General features: G+C 34.7%; 3 protein-coding genes across 5 annotated transcripts; 1 reads left to right on the forward strand and 2 right to left on the reverse strand.

Annotated features, from left to right (window-relative positions):
• Positions 1 to 2,625: 2,625 nt before the first annotated feature.
• On the reverse strand, positions 2,626 to 5,743 carry LOC137729084 (uncharacterized). 2 transcript variants are annotated; one of them, XM_068467908.2, is made up of 4 exons: positions 5,449 to 5,743; positions 4,294 to 4,985; positions 4,099 to 4,197; positions 2,626 to 2,981 (listed from the first exon to the last, which is right to left on the reverse strand). In XM_068467908.2, exons 1-3 carry the CDS (start codon positions 5,543 to 5,545, stop codon positions 4,105 to 4,107), a joined length of 882 nt encoding a protein of 293 aa, XP_068324009.2. In that variant the 5' UTR covers positions 5,546 to 5,743; the 3' UTR covers positions 2,626 to 2,981; positions 4,099 to 4,104. The 2 variants fall into 2 exon arrangements, with proteins under 2 accessions (XP_068324009.2, XP_068324010.2); XM_068467909.2 differs by having other exon boundaries at positions 2,626 to 2,965; positions 5,449 to 5,736.
• A 1,539-nt stretch (positions 5,744 to 7,282) lies between these two features.
• LOC137729686 (SH3 domain-containing protein 3) lies at positions 7,283 to 11,918 on the forward strand. Of its 2 annotated transcripts, XM_068468690.2 has the most exons (10): positions 7,283 to 8,260; positions 9,012 to 9,134; positions 9,306 to 9,375; positions 9,551 to 9,696; positions 10,208 to 10,309; positions 10,389 to 10,586; positions 10,681 to 10,743; positions 10,831 to 10,920; positions 11,303 to 11,377; positions 11,545 to 11,918. In XM_068468690.2, the coding sequence occupies exons 1-10, from the start codon at positions 8,201 to 8,203 to the stop codon at positions 11,662 to 11,664; spliced, it is 1,047 nt and encodes a 348-aa protein (XP_068324791.1). In that variant the 5' UTR covers positions 7,283 to 8,200; the 3' UTR covers positions 11,665 to 11,918. The 2 variants fall into 2 exon arrangements, with proteins under 2 accessions (XP_068324791.1, XP_088534096.1); XM_088677970.1 differs by lacking the exons at positions 11,303 to 11,377; positions 11,545 to 11,918 and adding an exon at positions 11,058 to 11,104 and having other exon boundaries at positions 8,017 to 8,260.
• Positions 11,919 to 15,032: 3,114 nt separating this feature from the next.
• Positions 15,033 to 16,852, reverse strand: LOC137749181 (uncharacterized). The gene is made up of 7 exons (XM_088678411.1): positions 16,334 to 16,852; positions 15,763 to 15,928; positions 15,607 to 15,693; positions 15,460 to 15,499; positions 15,315 to 15,368; positions 15,178 to 15,234; positions 15,033 to 15,092 (listed from the first exon to the last, which is right to left on the reverse strand). The coding sequence occupies exons 2-7, from the start codon at positions 15,900 to 15,902 to the stop codon at positions 15,033 to 15,035; spliced, it is 438 nt and encodes a 145-aa protein (XP_088534537.1). The 5' UTR covers positions 15,903 to 15,928; positions 16,334 to 16,852.
• Positions 16,853 to 17,081: the final 229 nt, after the last annotated feature.

The following is a 17,081-nucleotide window of genomic DNA, read 5'->3' on the forward strand; positions in this document are numbered from 1 at the left end:
CCAATTTTCTGTGAGTGGAGCCTGCGTTGTTTTGCGTGCCATTGCTAGCCTTGTTCTGCGTAAGTTAAATCCCCTTCGTTTTACGTGCATCAAACCCGCCTAACCCATTTGGACAAAATGCGAACTTTTAATCTTCACAAAATATTTTTCATGAGCCGTAAGTTAAACTATTTCGGGAATTTGGAACCAGTTTTATAGTTTATTGAGCAACAAATGTATATTTAGTAGAATATTTAAGCCGAAAACCAAAAAAATTGAAAAACATAGTGGTAAGACCCAAAACATTGTAAAATGGGGTTCGACGCTCAAGAATCTCAATGTAAAGTCTCACCTTAATTCTCAAAACTTCACAGTGAGGCGAAGGTGAAAATAAATAGATTGAACAGTGATTTATGTACGAATTTGCAAAACCGACTGAAAACTGTGAGTGTTATTCCACGTTTTTTGTAAAAAATGCAAATTTTTTATTTTCTTGAAATATTTTCCATGAGCATTAAGGAAATCTTTATAATGTATTTGGAATCAAATTTACTATTTATTGAGCAACAAGTATATATTTAGTAAAATATTTAAGTTGAAAAGTAAAAAAATAAGGGAACACTATAGAGATGTTAAAATGTATATTTTGAAGAGCATGAATATGATAGTTTGTTGTAGTGGTAAAAGAAATAAAATAACAAAAATGTACAAAAATATTTCAGATTTGTGGGTGTGGCAGAAAGTTATACGTGCTTTTGTGGCAGCCAAGTCACGCGTAACTTTCAGCCACACCCAAGAATTTGAATCATTTTTATACATTTTTCTTTTAGTTCTCTTACCACTACAACAAACTATCATATTCATGTTCTCCAAAATATATTTTTTCGTGTGTGAAGCCTGGCTCGTTTTCTAAGCACCTAAGAGTTTGCCTCGTTCTACGTGCGTAGAGCCCGCCTTGTCTTGTGTGCCTGGGTTATCTCGTTTTGCATGTGAGGTGTCTGCATCATTTTGCATGCTAGAAGCTAGTCATTTTTTGCGTACACGAAGCCCGTGTCGTTTTGGCATGCAAGGAGCTTGCCTCGCTTTTTGTGCGCGAGCTCGCCTCGTTTTGCGTGCTAGAAACCTACCCCGTTTTCTGTGAGCGAAGTTTGCCTTTTTGCGTGCCATTGCTCGCCTCATTCTGTGTAAGCTAAGTCCGCCTAACCCATGTTTTTTTAACAAAAATGCAAACTTTTTATCTTTGCAAAATATTTTTCTTGAGCATTAAGTTAAACTTTTTAAGGAATTTGGAAGTAGTATTACAGTTTATTGAGCAACAAATGTATATCTATTAGAATATTTGAGCCGAAAACTGAAAAATTAATTGAAAAACATAGTAGTGAGACCCAAAACATGTCAAATGGGGTTCGACACTCAAGAATCTCAACGTAAAGTCTCACCTTAATTCTCAAAACTTCACAGTAACGCGAATGTAAAAATAAATAGATTGAACAGTGATTTATGTACGAATTTGCAAAATCGACTGAACAGTGATTTAATCCACGTTTTTTGTAAAAAAAACAATTTTTTTATTTTCTTGAAATATTTTCCATGAGCATTAAGGAATTCTTTATAATGTATTTGGAAGCGGATTTACGATTTATTGAGCAACAAGCGTATATTTAGTAGAATATTTAAGTCGAAAAGTAAAAAAATAAGTGAACAGTATAGAGATGTTAGATACAAATTAACAGAAAAAGATAAAAGAAAAATTAACACAAAAAAAGATAAAAGAAAAACATTATAAGTGTTTATTTTCACGAAATCTATACTTTAGATTTAGATAAAAGAAAAATTAACACAAAAAAAAATTCAAATATCTTTAAATTTAGGTTTGAAATCATTAATTACAAGTATTTAAATATGAATCATAATAAATTTTGCACGGAAAATTATATTTTGAAGAACATGAATATGATAGTTTGTTGTAGTGGTAAAAGAAATAAAATAAAAATGTATAAAAATGATTCAAATTCTTGTTATTTTTGTATAGGTGCCAGAATGACTGCTCACATCTGACATATTTTCTTTGACTTCGAGCATTGTTGTTAAAACTTCACGATGAGGCTCACTTCCAACAAATTTTCTTTGACTTTGGGTATTGTTGGTAAAACTTCACGGTGAGGAAAATGTGAAAATAAATAGATTGAACAGTGATTTATGTACGAATTTGCAAAACCCACTAAATCCCGTGGGTGTTAAACCATGTTTTTTTGTGAAAAAATGCAAATTTTTTTGTCTTAAAATATTTTCTATGAGCATTAAGAAAAACATTATAAGGCATTTAAAAGTGATTTTACGATTTATTAAGCAATAAATATATATATTTAGTAAAATATCTAAACCAAAAACTAAAAAGCAAGTGAAAAATATAGTATTGCGGCCCCAAATCAATGTCAAAATGGGATTCCATTCTCAAAAATATAAACGGAAAGTCTTAAATTAATTTTCAAAACTTCACGGTGAGACGAAAATAAAAATAATAGATTGAACGATGATTTAAATACGAATTCATAAAATCGACTAAAAATCGTGAGTAATCAAACGCTTCCACTGTTCGAACAATATTCTAATCTAAAATAAATTGCGGAGAGCGGGACTCTTAACTTGGCTACAACAATCAAGTGAAGAATGATATTGAAAATGTTGCAAAAAAGGAAGTAAAAACAACACAGAGAACTATTCTGCAAAAGTAACAAGAAAGAAAGGTTGCAAAAGCAGAGATATACAGCTGCCTACCATTCCTGACACTATCACCACCACAGATCTTAATTTGGTTTTATCTAATCCGGTTCTTGCCCATTATTCTTTCGGGAAAAAAAGTATAAGTTCTAATATCGAAATATCATAAAATTCTCGGAACATTTTTCACTTCCACAAGTTTCACGAGTCCGCTGAAACCCTTCATGCTCTTTTTTTGGTTACAAAACAGCTTCATCCGTTGTTTCTGCATCACGAGAAACCTTGAAAAAATCAAACAACATTCAGTATGAAAGGTATTACAAACTCGAACAGTAACATCACTCAAGTCTATATAAAATTGTTATGCAGGAAAGCGATGCATATATCTCAATGCTGGCATAGAGTTGAGCAATAATATAAAGCTTAGCACCGTTCTCAGACTACGAGAAAATTTAAGCAGGTTCAGATCAAATCAGAAAATACCTAACACTTGAAAAAGATCACATTCAGATAGCGCGCTTATTAGACGAGCTGAAACAGAAATGCCTAATAGATTCTCCTTTAGGTGGTTGAGCTAGCAGCTAGCTAAACGAACAAAATATGAGACCCTGTTCTTTTAATCTCTAGTACAATCTCTATCTACTTTTACAATTGATGTACACTTGCAATTCAAGGGAGATCAACTAAAAAAACTTCCGCAGAACCTTAGCTCAAAAGAGGTCTTCTATCTCTAGCATAAGGGACTGTCGACATCAAGATATGAGTCGAACATTTGTAATTCCTGCTTTTATCTAATTTCTTCTCCGTGAGGACAGCTTAAAGTCTGAAAGTACTGCTTAAAGTCCCTCTTGGGAAGAAGCCTCAACAATTTCTTCTCTCTTCTTATCTTTTAAATAATGGATTGTTACTCGCTGCTTTACTACTCAAACTTGTATAGTGAGACAATCCTACTCGATTAGTAACTAAATTTCCTACTAAAATCTGTAAGATAACACATTATGCAACACATTTAAACATAATTCTCCATCCACTATTTACATTCCATAGGCAACATGATAAACGTTAAACCCTTCATGTGAGAAAATCGTAAACGAGGCCTTTCATGACAAACCAATCTTGACAATTCCAGTCCTTGGCTACCATTTTTCACTAGCAGTGCAATCCATATTCTATAAAAGCATAAATCAGACACCTAGAGACCACGGTCAATAAAGATCCACACTTTAAATTTCTGAAACATAATAAACAATGACCACTCAAACAATTATGGCATCCCTGTTACATCCTAAACACATCTCAATGTCACACTGACCCAGTCTGCTCTATAGCATTGACAAAAACTATATAGAGAGAGAAAAGGCAAGACATGTTATTAGAACTTGATAGAAAAATCCCAACCTGAACTTATCTATTGGAGCCTGTTATAGCCTCCAGAATTCCACAGCAGCTAAGCCAAGATGTTTTTTGCGCCACGGGTGGAGCCGGAGCTAACAGAGGCTGCATAAATTCCAGCAAAGAAATTGAATGTGATTATCAAAACAAAAAAAGATCTAACATCAAACTTTCAATGAAGAAAAAAATGCGGCGCAATACCTGCTTTTCAGAATATTCTGGAACCTCAGGATCTTTGATGGGTTCAGCATCATTACTAACTTGGGCCAGAGAAGTACCTAATGATGGCAATACTTTGCTCTCATTTTCTTGAGACGCAGATTCCACCACACTTGAAGATGCCTTAGCAGTATTGTCCAGTAATGGCGATGCTTTATCCTCAATTTTCTTTGATACAGGATCCACAGTAGGCAATGTTTTCTCTGCACCATTATCCAACCCTGCTTTTACTACCTCATTGGAGATCGGTGCACTTTCAACTGGCGTCCTTTTTGAGAGGTGCACAGAAACCTCATGCGTAACAGAATCAACAGAAGGGGCACTCTCTGTAGTAGCTGAACTTGTAGTCTTCTCAGCTGGTGAATCTTCAGTAGTCTTCCCAGCTGATGTAGAATCGACTGACTTAACCAAATCATTATGAGGTTTTTCCTCCGAAACTGAAGTATGGATATCCTCCTTTCGCCTTCTATCAACAGCTCGAGATTCTTCATCTGAACTACTACTGCTAGAGCTTCTATCGTCCCCGTTAGATGATCCCTTTGCAGACTTAGCATCCTCAATAATCACATTTTTGCTTGTTGAATTGTTCCTCAGTTCCCTCTCAATTTCAACCCTCTGAACTGCCTCGGCATCCCCAGGCACTCCCTTATCTTGGGAGTTCACATCATTATTTCCTAACATAGTTCAATTCAATCACAAGAGTTTCAGTCAAAACCATGCAAAGCTAAGACTTCAATAAACACCCATTAAGCCAATTCGAAGCCAAAAAGTGTCAAACATTCAAATTTCAAAACTGTCATTAGAGAGGGGGATAAAGTACGAACTCAGAGATTCACTAACTAACATGCAACCACAATTTGTTCACCAGAATTAAGCTAAACTCAACACATCCGCAAATACCCACCAACCCAAATGGGGGAAATGAAACAAAATCAAAGCTTCAAAATTGGGTAACTTGATTCATATCACAAAAATCCCAACCAACCCAAAGCAAAAAAGGGTAACTGGTAAATACCCAATTACCCAAATCGATAAAATAACAAGAAAAATTACTGACAAAGGTTCGGAAACAATCGAGTGAGAGATGGGAAAGTGAGGGATTGACGAATTGAATAATCAAATAAACAAAGAAAGCACCTTGAGAAGGAAGAGGAGGAGGATTGGATGTGCCGTTGTGGGTTTGCTGCTCCTTCTTTTTCTTGGCAGCTTTTCGCTTCTTGGCACCTGATGGCATGATTGCACACTCTCTCTCTGTCTCCTTTTGGGGATTGTACAGCAGCAATGGGGTCTCTCTATCTCTCTCTCCTCTCGCTCGGAGAGACAGATCTTCGTATTATTCGATCGAAATCAAAACCCCGGACACTATTCTCCTCTCTCTCTCTCTCTCTCTCTCTTAAAGGTGATTATGTGGGACTCTCAGGGACTGTTTTGTGGAGAATAACCGCCTGTGTTTTAAAAATCCAAGAGATTTTTTAATCTGACCGTCATACACGAGATGGTAAATTACGTATTTCTATAGAAATTGTAGATTATATATGTTCAAAGATTAATAACTTAAAAATTAAAAAATTTCACCACTTGCATATATCGTTCCCGTGATAGCTAAAAATTTCTCCAAAAATACAATAAAAATTAAAACTTGAAATGGTAAGAAATAAGGACTGGTAATGGTGAGAGAGATGAGGATTCTTTTGGGATTTCCCTGTCTCTAGATGCGTGTGTGAAGATTCTGTGTGGTCTGGTTGGGCTAATTTATTTATTTGGGTACAAAAAGTTGCCAATTTATGTCCGAGTCAGTTGAGAAAAACTTACTTAGATGTCATTGTATCAGTATTTTAAACGAATAACGTGTTTTTATAAACAAAAGTTAAAACCTATAGTGAAACAGAATTAATTTGAGACGCGGTTACAGTTATGTTTTGGGTGTAAATAAGTTCCTATAGATTCTAGAGCATAAGGGGCTAATTTTATTGCTAAGTGTCATTTTGTGAATGGTGGGATCTTGATGTGGATTTGTGAATGTTTGAATTTTGGAACGTTTTTGAGGAGTGGGAAAAAAATATTAGGGTTGGGCCCTAGGGATTAGAGAGTTTGTCAATTTTTTGGGGACGTGGCTTAAAATAATGGGGTGCATGTCTGTGGTATGCAATTCTTGGATGTTTTTTTGTATTTGTTTTTCGAGAATGCATCTGCTCGTCACCTTTAACTGATATTAGTAAAAATATATTATTAATAAAATGATAAACATTATCATCGCTTGATAAAGTAAATAAAAACAATGTATTATGAGATTATGATTTATTTTTCATGGGTTTTGGATTATTTTTTGTGGACATAATAATATGAATCTGGGGTGCATGTGATTCTCTGTGAATCTGTGACTGCAATAATTATTTAATGGTTGGAGGAAAAGTTGGGCTTCAATATGATGTGATTTGGGAAATTTCGATATTGTGCACATAATTGAAGAGCTACTTGAATGTGTACAAATTAAGAAATAAATCAATTTGTCAAGTTGGATTAGATGAATAAATTTGAAAATTATTTAATACTAAACAATTAGGGTGCACAATTTGAATTGGTAGTTCCTAGTGTTTGAGAACAATAAAATAAAAAAATTTGGATTCTACCACCGCATATTATATTGTGACAAATAGTAAGCAATTAAAAAACATCATATTTTTTAGAAAATGGTACACGCGATATTTTATTTTTATTTTTGTGAAATAGTACGATATTTATCAAATTGTGATATTTCTTTAAAAGTACTATATTTAATTACAAAATTCACAAAATGAAACAAGTGAATAAATAGACAAAATTTTTATTTTTTATTTTTAATTTGAGAGGGAGTTTACACTCAATTCGAATTTGAAAAAGTAGAGTTTAGAATATTTTGCTCTTTTTTATTAAACAATAGGTTGTGAAGTTTCATATTATAAGTTCGTTGAACATATGCAGGAAATTATTAGCGTAAGTATCATATCATCATGTAAAGTGATTAATTTAGTTTGTTGTAATCTATGTAGCTAATATTGATTTATTAGGTTTTAAAAATATCTGTCACATCATACCGTCGTATTATACACGTGACTTAATAACACCACGTATGTTCTAATCTCAGCATGTATATATGAACGAAATAACTAGATATTATTGCAATATATTTTATATCACTTTGTTAAGAAATGTTGCAAACTCCAATCCCCCACTCACAAATAAAGGAGATAGAAGCAAATGGTTGATGCTAGAGAGACCATTTACTTAAATCGTATTTTGTAAACCGCATATGATGTAGAGGTCGATGATTGGATTTTCTTTTTAAATTACTAAAATAATAAACCAATCAGCAATCGTCATATCACGTGGTCTACAAAATATGATATAGAAAGATAATCTTCCTAATATTTTTCCAAAAGAAACCATCCTCGGTAATCATTGAGTTATTACTTATTTGATATTGTAAGAATATAAAAATAAAAAAATCTCACATCGGTTGTAATTTAAAGAAATATCAAAATTTTCCAACAAAACAAAGAAAAAGTTTCATGGGTCATATCTCAAAGAATTAGGTGCACTATTTAGGCCCATGATCAAGATCATTCAATCAACTCCATCCTACGGTCATGAGCCTAAGTAAAGAATACACTTCAGCACCACACACAAACATTTCCCAGAAAACAGAGCAGCTCTTTCCAGCGCTGTATGGTTCCCAACCCAACCCAGTATATTCAAAAGACTAGTTCGATTTCAGAGTTTGAGATCCATCAACCTTCAAATCCAAAATCCCACTCACTTCAACAACAATCCATCGTCGTTTTGAGCTCGATCTCAATTCTCTGCTCTTCAAGGAAACAGAGCCCGAAGGAGTAGAAGAAGAAGAAAAAGAATGGATGCTATAAGAAAGCAAGCTAGTAAGCTCCGAGAGCAGGTCGCCAAGCAGCAGCAGGTGATTTACGAACAACCCATTTATTTGTTTTGAGTATAATTTTCTTGTTCTTGTTATTTTTGAAGTAAAGTTTTAAGCTTGCTAATTGACTGTTTGGTTACTGAGAAAATGTGGCGGTGGATTCGTGCTTTGTGTTTGTATTGGTTTACTAAATTATGAAGGGGGATGTAAATTTGAAGCGATTTCAGTGGTGCCCGGTTCGTTATTCGATCGAAAATTTTACTGTTGTTGATCTTCTTGAGAGAAGAATGGTGCTAGTTAATTGAATTAAGCAAATTCTGTTCATTTCGATTTGAATCCGGAAGACCTGAATCTCAAAATTTGAAATTTTGTTACTTTTCTGCAATCTGTATTAGATCAATGGAGAAAATGCAGTATGAATTTAAGCTTTATTCATATCGAATTTCTTGGTGAAGATCGAATTCATTGTTTCTTAAATGGACCCAATTTTGGTTATTATCTATATACTTTTGTTGACAAATTCAGTAGTGGCGGATGAGTTTTGGTAGTACACTTTATGCAATATATAGCGCGTTTGATGATAGTAGAGATAAGTGTAGAAAATACCACCCTCGGATTGCTAACTTAAATTATCTAAGTTCATTTAGCACACCATTATGGTTCTTCCGCGACTCCGTTCTTGCTATTTACCTACTTTTTTTTTCGCTTGTTAGAAATATTCACCCATCAATTAGTTGCTATTGTTTCTGTCCATCAAATTAATGTTATAGTTTTGTTTTTGAATTTTCAGGCTGTGATAAAGCAGTTCGGTGGGACTGGTTATGAAAGCTCAGATGTAATGGTAATAGATGAGGTTGAGATGCAGAGACATCAGCAGCTAGAGAAACTGTACAGGTCCACTCGCTCAGGAAAGGTATATATGTGACCAAGAGCCATTTTCAAATTATACATTAACTTGAAACGATCTATTCTTTCCGTCTTCGTTAAAAAGAAAAAAAGCAAAGCACCCCTATCGTGATTTTCTAAGATGTGTAATATCTTTGAAGTTGGTGCCAGAAACTGATTTCGCATTATTTATCCTCAGGATTTTCAGAAGGAAGTTGTTAAAGCAGCAGAAGCGTTCACAGCCATAGGGTATAAGCATATTGAAGCAGGTAGAAATTTGTTATTCGTTTTCAGTCACATTGGATTATCTATGAGGCAATGTGTATCGGAGGGAATAGCCTTAGCCTATGAAATTAGTTTCAGAACTTCACTTAGTATATTGGAGGGAATAACCTTAGCCTTTGTAGTTGCACTTATTACTAGTTCTCTCTTTGTGGTAGCCAGGAACCAAGTTGTCCGAGGATTGTAGCAGATATGGTGCAGAAAACACCAGTGACAAGATTTTAGCTAAGGGTGCATCTATATATGGTGATGCTCGTAAGCATGTAGAAAAGGAACAAGAAGATTTGAATAAGCTGTTATCTTCACAGGTTGACTTCCGATTATAATTTTATTTATGTTGTGCTTATGACTTCATCATTGGGTAGTTTCTACCATTTGTTGTAATTCGTCAACGATTCTTAGAGAAATTAGTTACATTGTTGGATGCAGGATTCATCCGTACACAGACACGCTCGCACATACATTATTTTATATAACTTTTTGGATGACAGAAGTATTCTGTATTTCTGACGATTATTTCTCAACCATGGTTGCGTTTTAGTCATCATTGAAGTATTGTAGCCATTTTGTGCTATGCTGCAGGACGTGAATTCTATCATGAATATTTACAGTGTACGTGTTTGTGGATTAGAATTATATTTTAGAATGGTGTTGATTGAAGTATAATATACTTAACTTTGAACCTTTTGAGTGGCTTGCAACTTTAGATGGACTTTTAATACCATTACATTTGTATAAGTCCACTTCGTTTTTGAAGATTGTAATAATATTCATGATTTAAGATGGAACATGTAGCTTATCCTTCACTGTTTTTTATAGATTTTAGATCCGTTAAGAGCAATGATAGCTGGTGCTCCTTTGGAAGATGCTCGTCATCTTGCTCAACGTTATAGTCGAATGAGACAGGAAGCAGAGACACAGGTAAAATACATTCCTATCTTATCATGCTTGATAATATTTGCCTTTTGCCAACATATTAGTGACCTTAAGAAAACAACAGGCGGTAGAAGTGTCCAGAAGACAAGCACGAGTAAGAGAACTTCCAAATCCTGATAATGTTGCAAAGCTGCAGGCGGCGGAAGCAAAGATGAAAGAATTGAAAGCAAACATGGCGGTTCTGGGTATAGAAGCTTCAGCTGCATTGGCTGCTGTGGAAGCACAGCAGCAAAGACTAACTTTCCAGAGGCTTGTTGCACTGGTAAGAATGCACATGATTTTCCGAATGTTAGTTTTTATGTTGAAGATTATAGTCATTCTTCAGTTATACACGTATTAACCTTAGCACTTTTAAGGTTGAAGGAGAAAAGAATTATCATCTGAGAGTGGCTGCCGTACTCGGTGAGGTTGAAGCAGAGGTCAGTTCCACTTACGATTGTCTTTAAAAGGAAAGCATTTCCGATTTAATTATATGAACTCATGTCATGGCCTGGTTTTTGTGGCAGTTGGTCTCAGAGAAACAACGGAAAGAGTCTGCTCCTCCTGTGATTCCACAAGAGAACGGCTCAGAGAAAACAATGTACTTCTTGGCCGAAGTATGTTACTTTTCATATCCTGGATGCTGTATTTCTGATTGCTCAATCAAACTTAAAGTATTAAAAGAAATTGTATTTACCCTTTATACAAAGATTAACACGAGAATATAAGATAGGCTGCTGGCTGCACAATGCAGGGGTCATATAGTTGCAGAGAAAGTTAACAATGTAGGTTGTATAGAAAGAAGGGAGAGAGGAATTAACAGATAAGTTAAGATACTAAAAGATGAAATAAGTGTTCTTCGTTTTTCTATTCCTTAGGACCGTGGGCCTTCAATATCCAGTTTCGTGCCTGTTTCACCCATTCTTGAACTGGCTCTATGACATATCATATTTCAAGTACGTCTAAGAATCTGAACTTCTAATGTTTTTACGCTTTCAGGCAACACATTCTTTCAGTGCTGCATCAGAGAAGGAACTAAGCCTGTCAGTCGGTGACTATGTTGTTGTGCGAAAGGTAATATCCTCGAGACCGGCCTTTAAAATGTTCATCAACCATAAACGAAAACTAGGCCATGATTTGTTGGGATGCTCTGGATGAAACTTGCCCAATTTTTTTTCCTTTTTTTGAATTAACGTGCCTAATATTCTCTTGTTTGCTGATCTGGAAAACTTTTTATCCAGGTGAGTCCATCAGGATGGTCAGAAGGAGAGTGCAAAGGAAAAGGAGGATGGTTTCCGACAGCCTACGTGGAGAAACGCCAGCGGATTCCATCCAGCGATCTCGGGGGTGAAGATTACTGAGCCCTCCCCAACATCTGGTAGTTAGTTTCCTCTTTACGGCTCTCATCATGTGCAAAATAACAAAAGATTGTCTGGTCATGATGTTCGGTTTTCTCGTGCGCTCGTTTGGCGTTGTCCCATGATGTAGTCGGGACATGCGTGTGCATATTGTTTCTTACAAAATTTCCAGACAATGCATTTTCGTGAATGCTACATAAATATGTAATTTGATGATTCGCGTTGTTTATAAAAAAAATGGTCATCAGTTTAACAAATTTCAACTGATACTGCCAAAAAGGTGACAAATTATAGCCTTTATCTTCCTTCTCACATTGAACTTGTGTGAAGTGCCACAAAAGATGCACAAGCACCATCGCCGATCTTCATAAGAACTCGTGGCTTCCCTTCGCGGCCGCCACGCTGTTCTTCACCACTGCAATTACGTCGGTGTTTTTTATGGTGGTAAGACGATGAGCAACGACAATGGTTACTCGTTGCTTCTGCCCTCCCGGTAACTGCACCCCTCGTTCCCTGACAGAGGTGTCATATAGCCTTTAGGCAACGAAGAGATGAAACCGTGTGCATGGTCACCAAAGCCTGCAATTGTCTGAAGAATCCAACTTGCATGCAAGGCCTAAGGGGAAACACTTTACTCGTGGGCCCGCCATGGATCCGAATGAGGAGAAATTTTTTGGTGTTCACAGAATACGACATCGTACATTACGTGTTATCTCATTATACAAGCAATATGACACTTGGAAAATAAAATTTTCTTTCATTTATATAATAATATAGGGTAAAATACAAAAAACTATCTCAACTATTGGGGTCACGACATTTTCATACCTCATCTTTTAAAATTGACAATGTCATACCGCATCTTACGAATTTGTGACAATGTCATACCTCCGTCAATTTTTCTGTTAGTTTTTCTGTTAAATACTGACGTGGAAAGAGACGGGGACCACTTTCTATTAAAAATTAATAAAATATTATTAAAAACTAAAAAAAATATTTAATATTTTTTAAATATTAAAATAATAAATAAAAGTAAAATTAAAAAAAAAAAGGGGTAAAGTAGAAAAAACTATCTCAACTATTGGGGTCACGACAGTTTCATACCTCATCTTTTAAAATTGACAATGTTATACCGCATCTTACGAATTTGTGACAATGTCATACCTCCGTCAATTTTTCTGTTAAGTGCTCACGTGGTTTGATTCGGGACATACTTTCTATTAAAAACTAAAAAATAATTATTTAATATATTTTTAATATTAAAATAATAATAAAAAGCAGAGGGAAAAAAAAAAAAAAACCATCAGTTCGTCCCTCCCCTCCCCCTCCCCCCTCCTCTCTCTTCTCCCCATATTCATTTTCTTCCCCCCACCTGCAAACCCAAAAAAAAAAAAAAAAAAAATTTTGAAAACCCAACAACCTCCCCCTGCGGAAGAACAAGAAGGAGAAGGAGGAGGAGGAGGAGGAAGAAGAAGAAGAAGAGGAAAAAAAGGGGGAAGGAAAAAAAAAAAAAAAAATCCCCCCTGTCGGCGCGGAAGAAGAAGAAGAAGGGAGAAGGAGAAGGAGGAAGAAGAAGAAGAGGAAGAAAAGGAGGAGGAAGAAGAAGAAGAAGAAGAAAAAATAAAAAAAAATTTGAAAACTCATCAACACCCCCTGGGGAAGAAGAAGAAGGAGAAGGAGAAGGAGAAGGAGGAAGAAGAAGAAGAAGAGGAAAAAAAGGAGGAAGGAAAATTTTTTTTTTTTTTTAAACCATCAACTCCCCTACGGAAGAAGAAGAAGAAGACGAGGAAAAAAAGAAGGAAAAAAAAAAAATTGAAAACCCATCAAACCCCAAATCCACCACTTTCATCTATTTTCCACATCCTCTTTCGCACCCATCCTTCACCTTTTTTGCTCACCCATCTTCCCACCTACGGGATTTGGGTTTTTTTTTTTTTTTTGGGTTGCAGGAGGGAGAAGAGTGTGGGTGTGGGGGGAAGACAAATTGGATTTTTTTTTTTTTTTTTTTTTTTTTTTTTTTTTTTGTGTTGGGATTTGCAGGTAGGGGAAGAAGATGAAGATGGGGAGAGGAGAAAGGAGGGAGGAGGGGGGAGGGGAGGGACGAAATGAGGGTTTTTTTTTATATTTTTTTTGCTTTTTATTATTATTTTAATAATTAAAAAAATATTAAATAATTATTTTTTAGTTTTTAATAGAAAGTAGGTCCTGAATCAAGTCACGTTAGCACTTAACAGAAAAACTAACAAAAAAATTGACGGAGGTATGACATTGTCACAAATTCGTAAGATGCGGTATGACATTGTCAATTTTAAAAGATGAGGTAAGAAACTGTCGTGACCCCAATAGTTGAGGTAGTTTTTTGTATTTTACCTTTTTTTTTTAAATTTTACTTTTATTTATTATTTTAATATTTAAAAAATATTAAATATTTTTTTTAGTTTTTAATAATATTTTATTAGTTTTTTAATAAAAAGTGGTCCCCGTCTCTTGCCACGTTAGCATTTAACAGAAAAACTAACAGAAAAATTGACGGAGGTATGACATTATCACAAATTCGTAAGATGCGGTATGACATTGTCAATTTTAAAATATGAGGTATGAAACTGTCGTGACCCCAATAGTTAAGGTAGTTTTTTGTACTTTACTCAATAATATACTAGCCTCTCTGCACGCACTAACGTGCGTGCGAGAGACATTTTTGCATCACGGGCGCTACGCGCCCCAAAGATGTGTTGTTTTAGATATTCGTATATTTCTTAAGTGATTATTTTATAAAGTGGTTTGTGTCCATCACAACAATTTCTTATTATTTTCAATTTTTTATTATGTTCAATCATTTAACTTAGTCTTTTTGCACCTGCCCATTGTACCCAAAAATGAAATTTATGAATGGGATAGTTGATACAGTTAGAGGAGTGAGTACATAATTATGGGTGTGCCATTTTGGGTTGGGACTGAGATGTTCAACATTAAAGCATGGGCCAGGCTACGTAGTTCCAATTGCTTGAGTTGAAGAAAGGTTGGTGAGATAATGGTGTTACCGTACAATCATCCCATCATTCCAAAGTGATAATGGTGTTATCGCATGCCATATTGTCATATTGCTACATTTGTTGAATAATTTAGGAGCATATATTCCATCCAATTTGCACATATGTGAGCAATATGTCATACATTTTTTACTATTTTTTCTTTAAAACAACAACGAAGATAAAATGGGAAAACATATACTATTTATAAAAAAAAAAAAATGAAAATATGACATGTAATTTGATTTCTAAATACATATTGACAACATTTAATGTCCTTAAATCAAAATGTTTCAGATTCATAAGTTTTCAATCAAAGTTATAGGCTAGCTAGGGATGAACTCAAAGCCATGCTTGCCACCCATTTGCTTGCACTTGATGTTTTAGATTTTCATGGTTAATCTGCAAGCAATGATGATAAAATAAGAAGTCTAACTATAATGCACAATCCCAACTATAAAGATTGTAAGCAACTTAACCTAAATACCTTTAAGTTTGACAATTTTCTCATGGCAATACTTTTACTCCAGTTACTTGTAGAATACTGAAAGATAAATATGTTTGTCAAGTTTGAGGTAACAAATTGTAACCATATTTAAAAAATTAAATAATAAGAAATATTACCTTAATCTTGTACTTCAACCTTTGTACTTTGAGACGGGTGTGATGCTTGTAAAACTGACAAAAAATGCAATTTTATTTATATTTGAAAATTGAATGCAATTTGAATTTATAGTATACTTTTGTATGAAAATAAGAGAAGACTTACCGTATTTAGAAAAGTTGTTTGGCCACTGTTAATCTTTTTTCTGCACCCATAAATTGTTTTATTTTATTTTATAATTTGAGATAATTAATTTGTAGAATGATATAGAGAATGCCATTAAAAATAAATAGGTAAGAAATGGTGTTGTACCTTATTTGTTGGACTTTATTCCAAATACGTATGATCTGAGGAGTTGTTGAAGGTTTTAATTCTTCCACAGCCTTTTTCATGCGCCACCTATACATTGAAGGTATATATAATGTTAGATTTCTTGTAACAAATTTGTATATAATTTAGGATACATACTGCTCATGCTTCTTCTTTTTCCACTTTTTGAGAATCAGTTGGCTTAGATCAGTAGTTTTTACTCCGACAGATATCTCCCAACCAGGTGTAAAAATAGAGACACGTCTGTTTGAGATCTTATCAATAGGTTCCTTCTTCATTTTTTGTGGGTATTCTTGTAAATATCCTAAGAATGAAAACAAATAATTAGGAGCCTTCGAGAATATAACGAACAAACTAAAAACTTAACTTTGAGAATATTAGTTTAAGTGGTACCTGAATCAGAAGCACAAAGCCAAGAAAATAAATAGGCCTATACCAAAATTAGAAGCACACAGCCAAATTGGTAAATATTAGTTTATAGATTTACAAAATATAAAGAGACCCAATTCCAGAACCAGAATCACATAGCCAAGAAACTAAAAAGAAAAAAAACTCAATGGAGCGTGTGAAGAAATAAGCCAACCCAGATACATAACCACATCAAGTAATCCAAAAAACCCAAAAGTCACACAAATTAGTCAAATTGTTTTTGGCAGAAAAGAAGAACAAACAATGGGAAACTTGTTGCTGGTGTAGCAAATAAGCATACAGGCCTTCCCCACAACCCCATCTCCCAGAGTCACACACTTGATGAACCTTGAAGAGCTTCAAGCCATTGGAAACTAAGAAAATACTTAGAGAGCCAAAATCTACATAGAAAACGAAAAGAAAAGATGGGTTGTGGTTGGGTTGTTGGGATATGCACAAACAAATGATCTGGTAAAACTACAGGCTGCAGGATAAGATTCAAAACATATTAAACCAAAAACCAGTATATAATTCGTACCAGTGTGAGATGATTCTTGGCAACTAAATATAATCCATTCAAATTGAAATTCACTTTGGTGAAAGAGTAAGTCGTACCAATGTAAGATGATTCTAACCGACGGGAGAAATCTGATAAATTCAGAAGAAACTTCGTAAAACCACTCGGAGGAGATGAGTCTGTGCAGAAAACGAAAGTGAGTTTGTTTACTTTTTGCATATATTGTGGGGGTTAAGTGATGATTTGAGATCTTTAGAACGTGCGGTAATTGGCGGTTCCTTCTCCAGTATTGGCAACTGCTGCAACTGCTGTTCTAAGTGGAAGTGTGGAGAGTTTCGGTTCCATCTGGAGTGGTTTTCTTTTATTTTTTTTAATATTATTTTTGTGTTCTTTTCTTGAAAGCTTTTAGTCGAGTTTATGAGGCCACGTTGTTGAAATTTTGTACCCACTTTTTGCTGGCGGTTTATTTCCTCTCTATAACACGTTCAATTTTTTTACTTTTTTTTTTCCTCTTTTATTTATTTTATATTTA

This window comes from Pyrus communis, chromosome 10 (genome assembly GCF_041283825.1).
Source record: "Pyrus communis isolate YQ-2024b chromosome 10, ASM4128382v1, whole genome shotgun sequence".
Taxonomy (NCBI): domain Eukaryota; kingdom Viridiplantae; phylum Streptophyta; class Magnoliopsida; order Rosales; family Rosaceae; genus Pyrus; species Pyrus communis.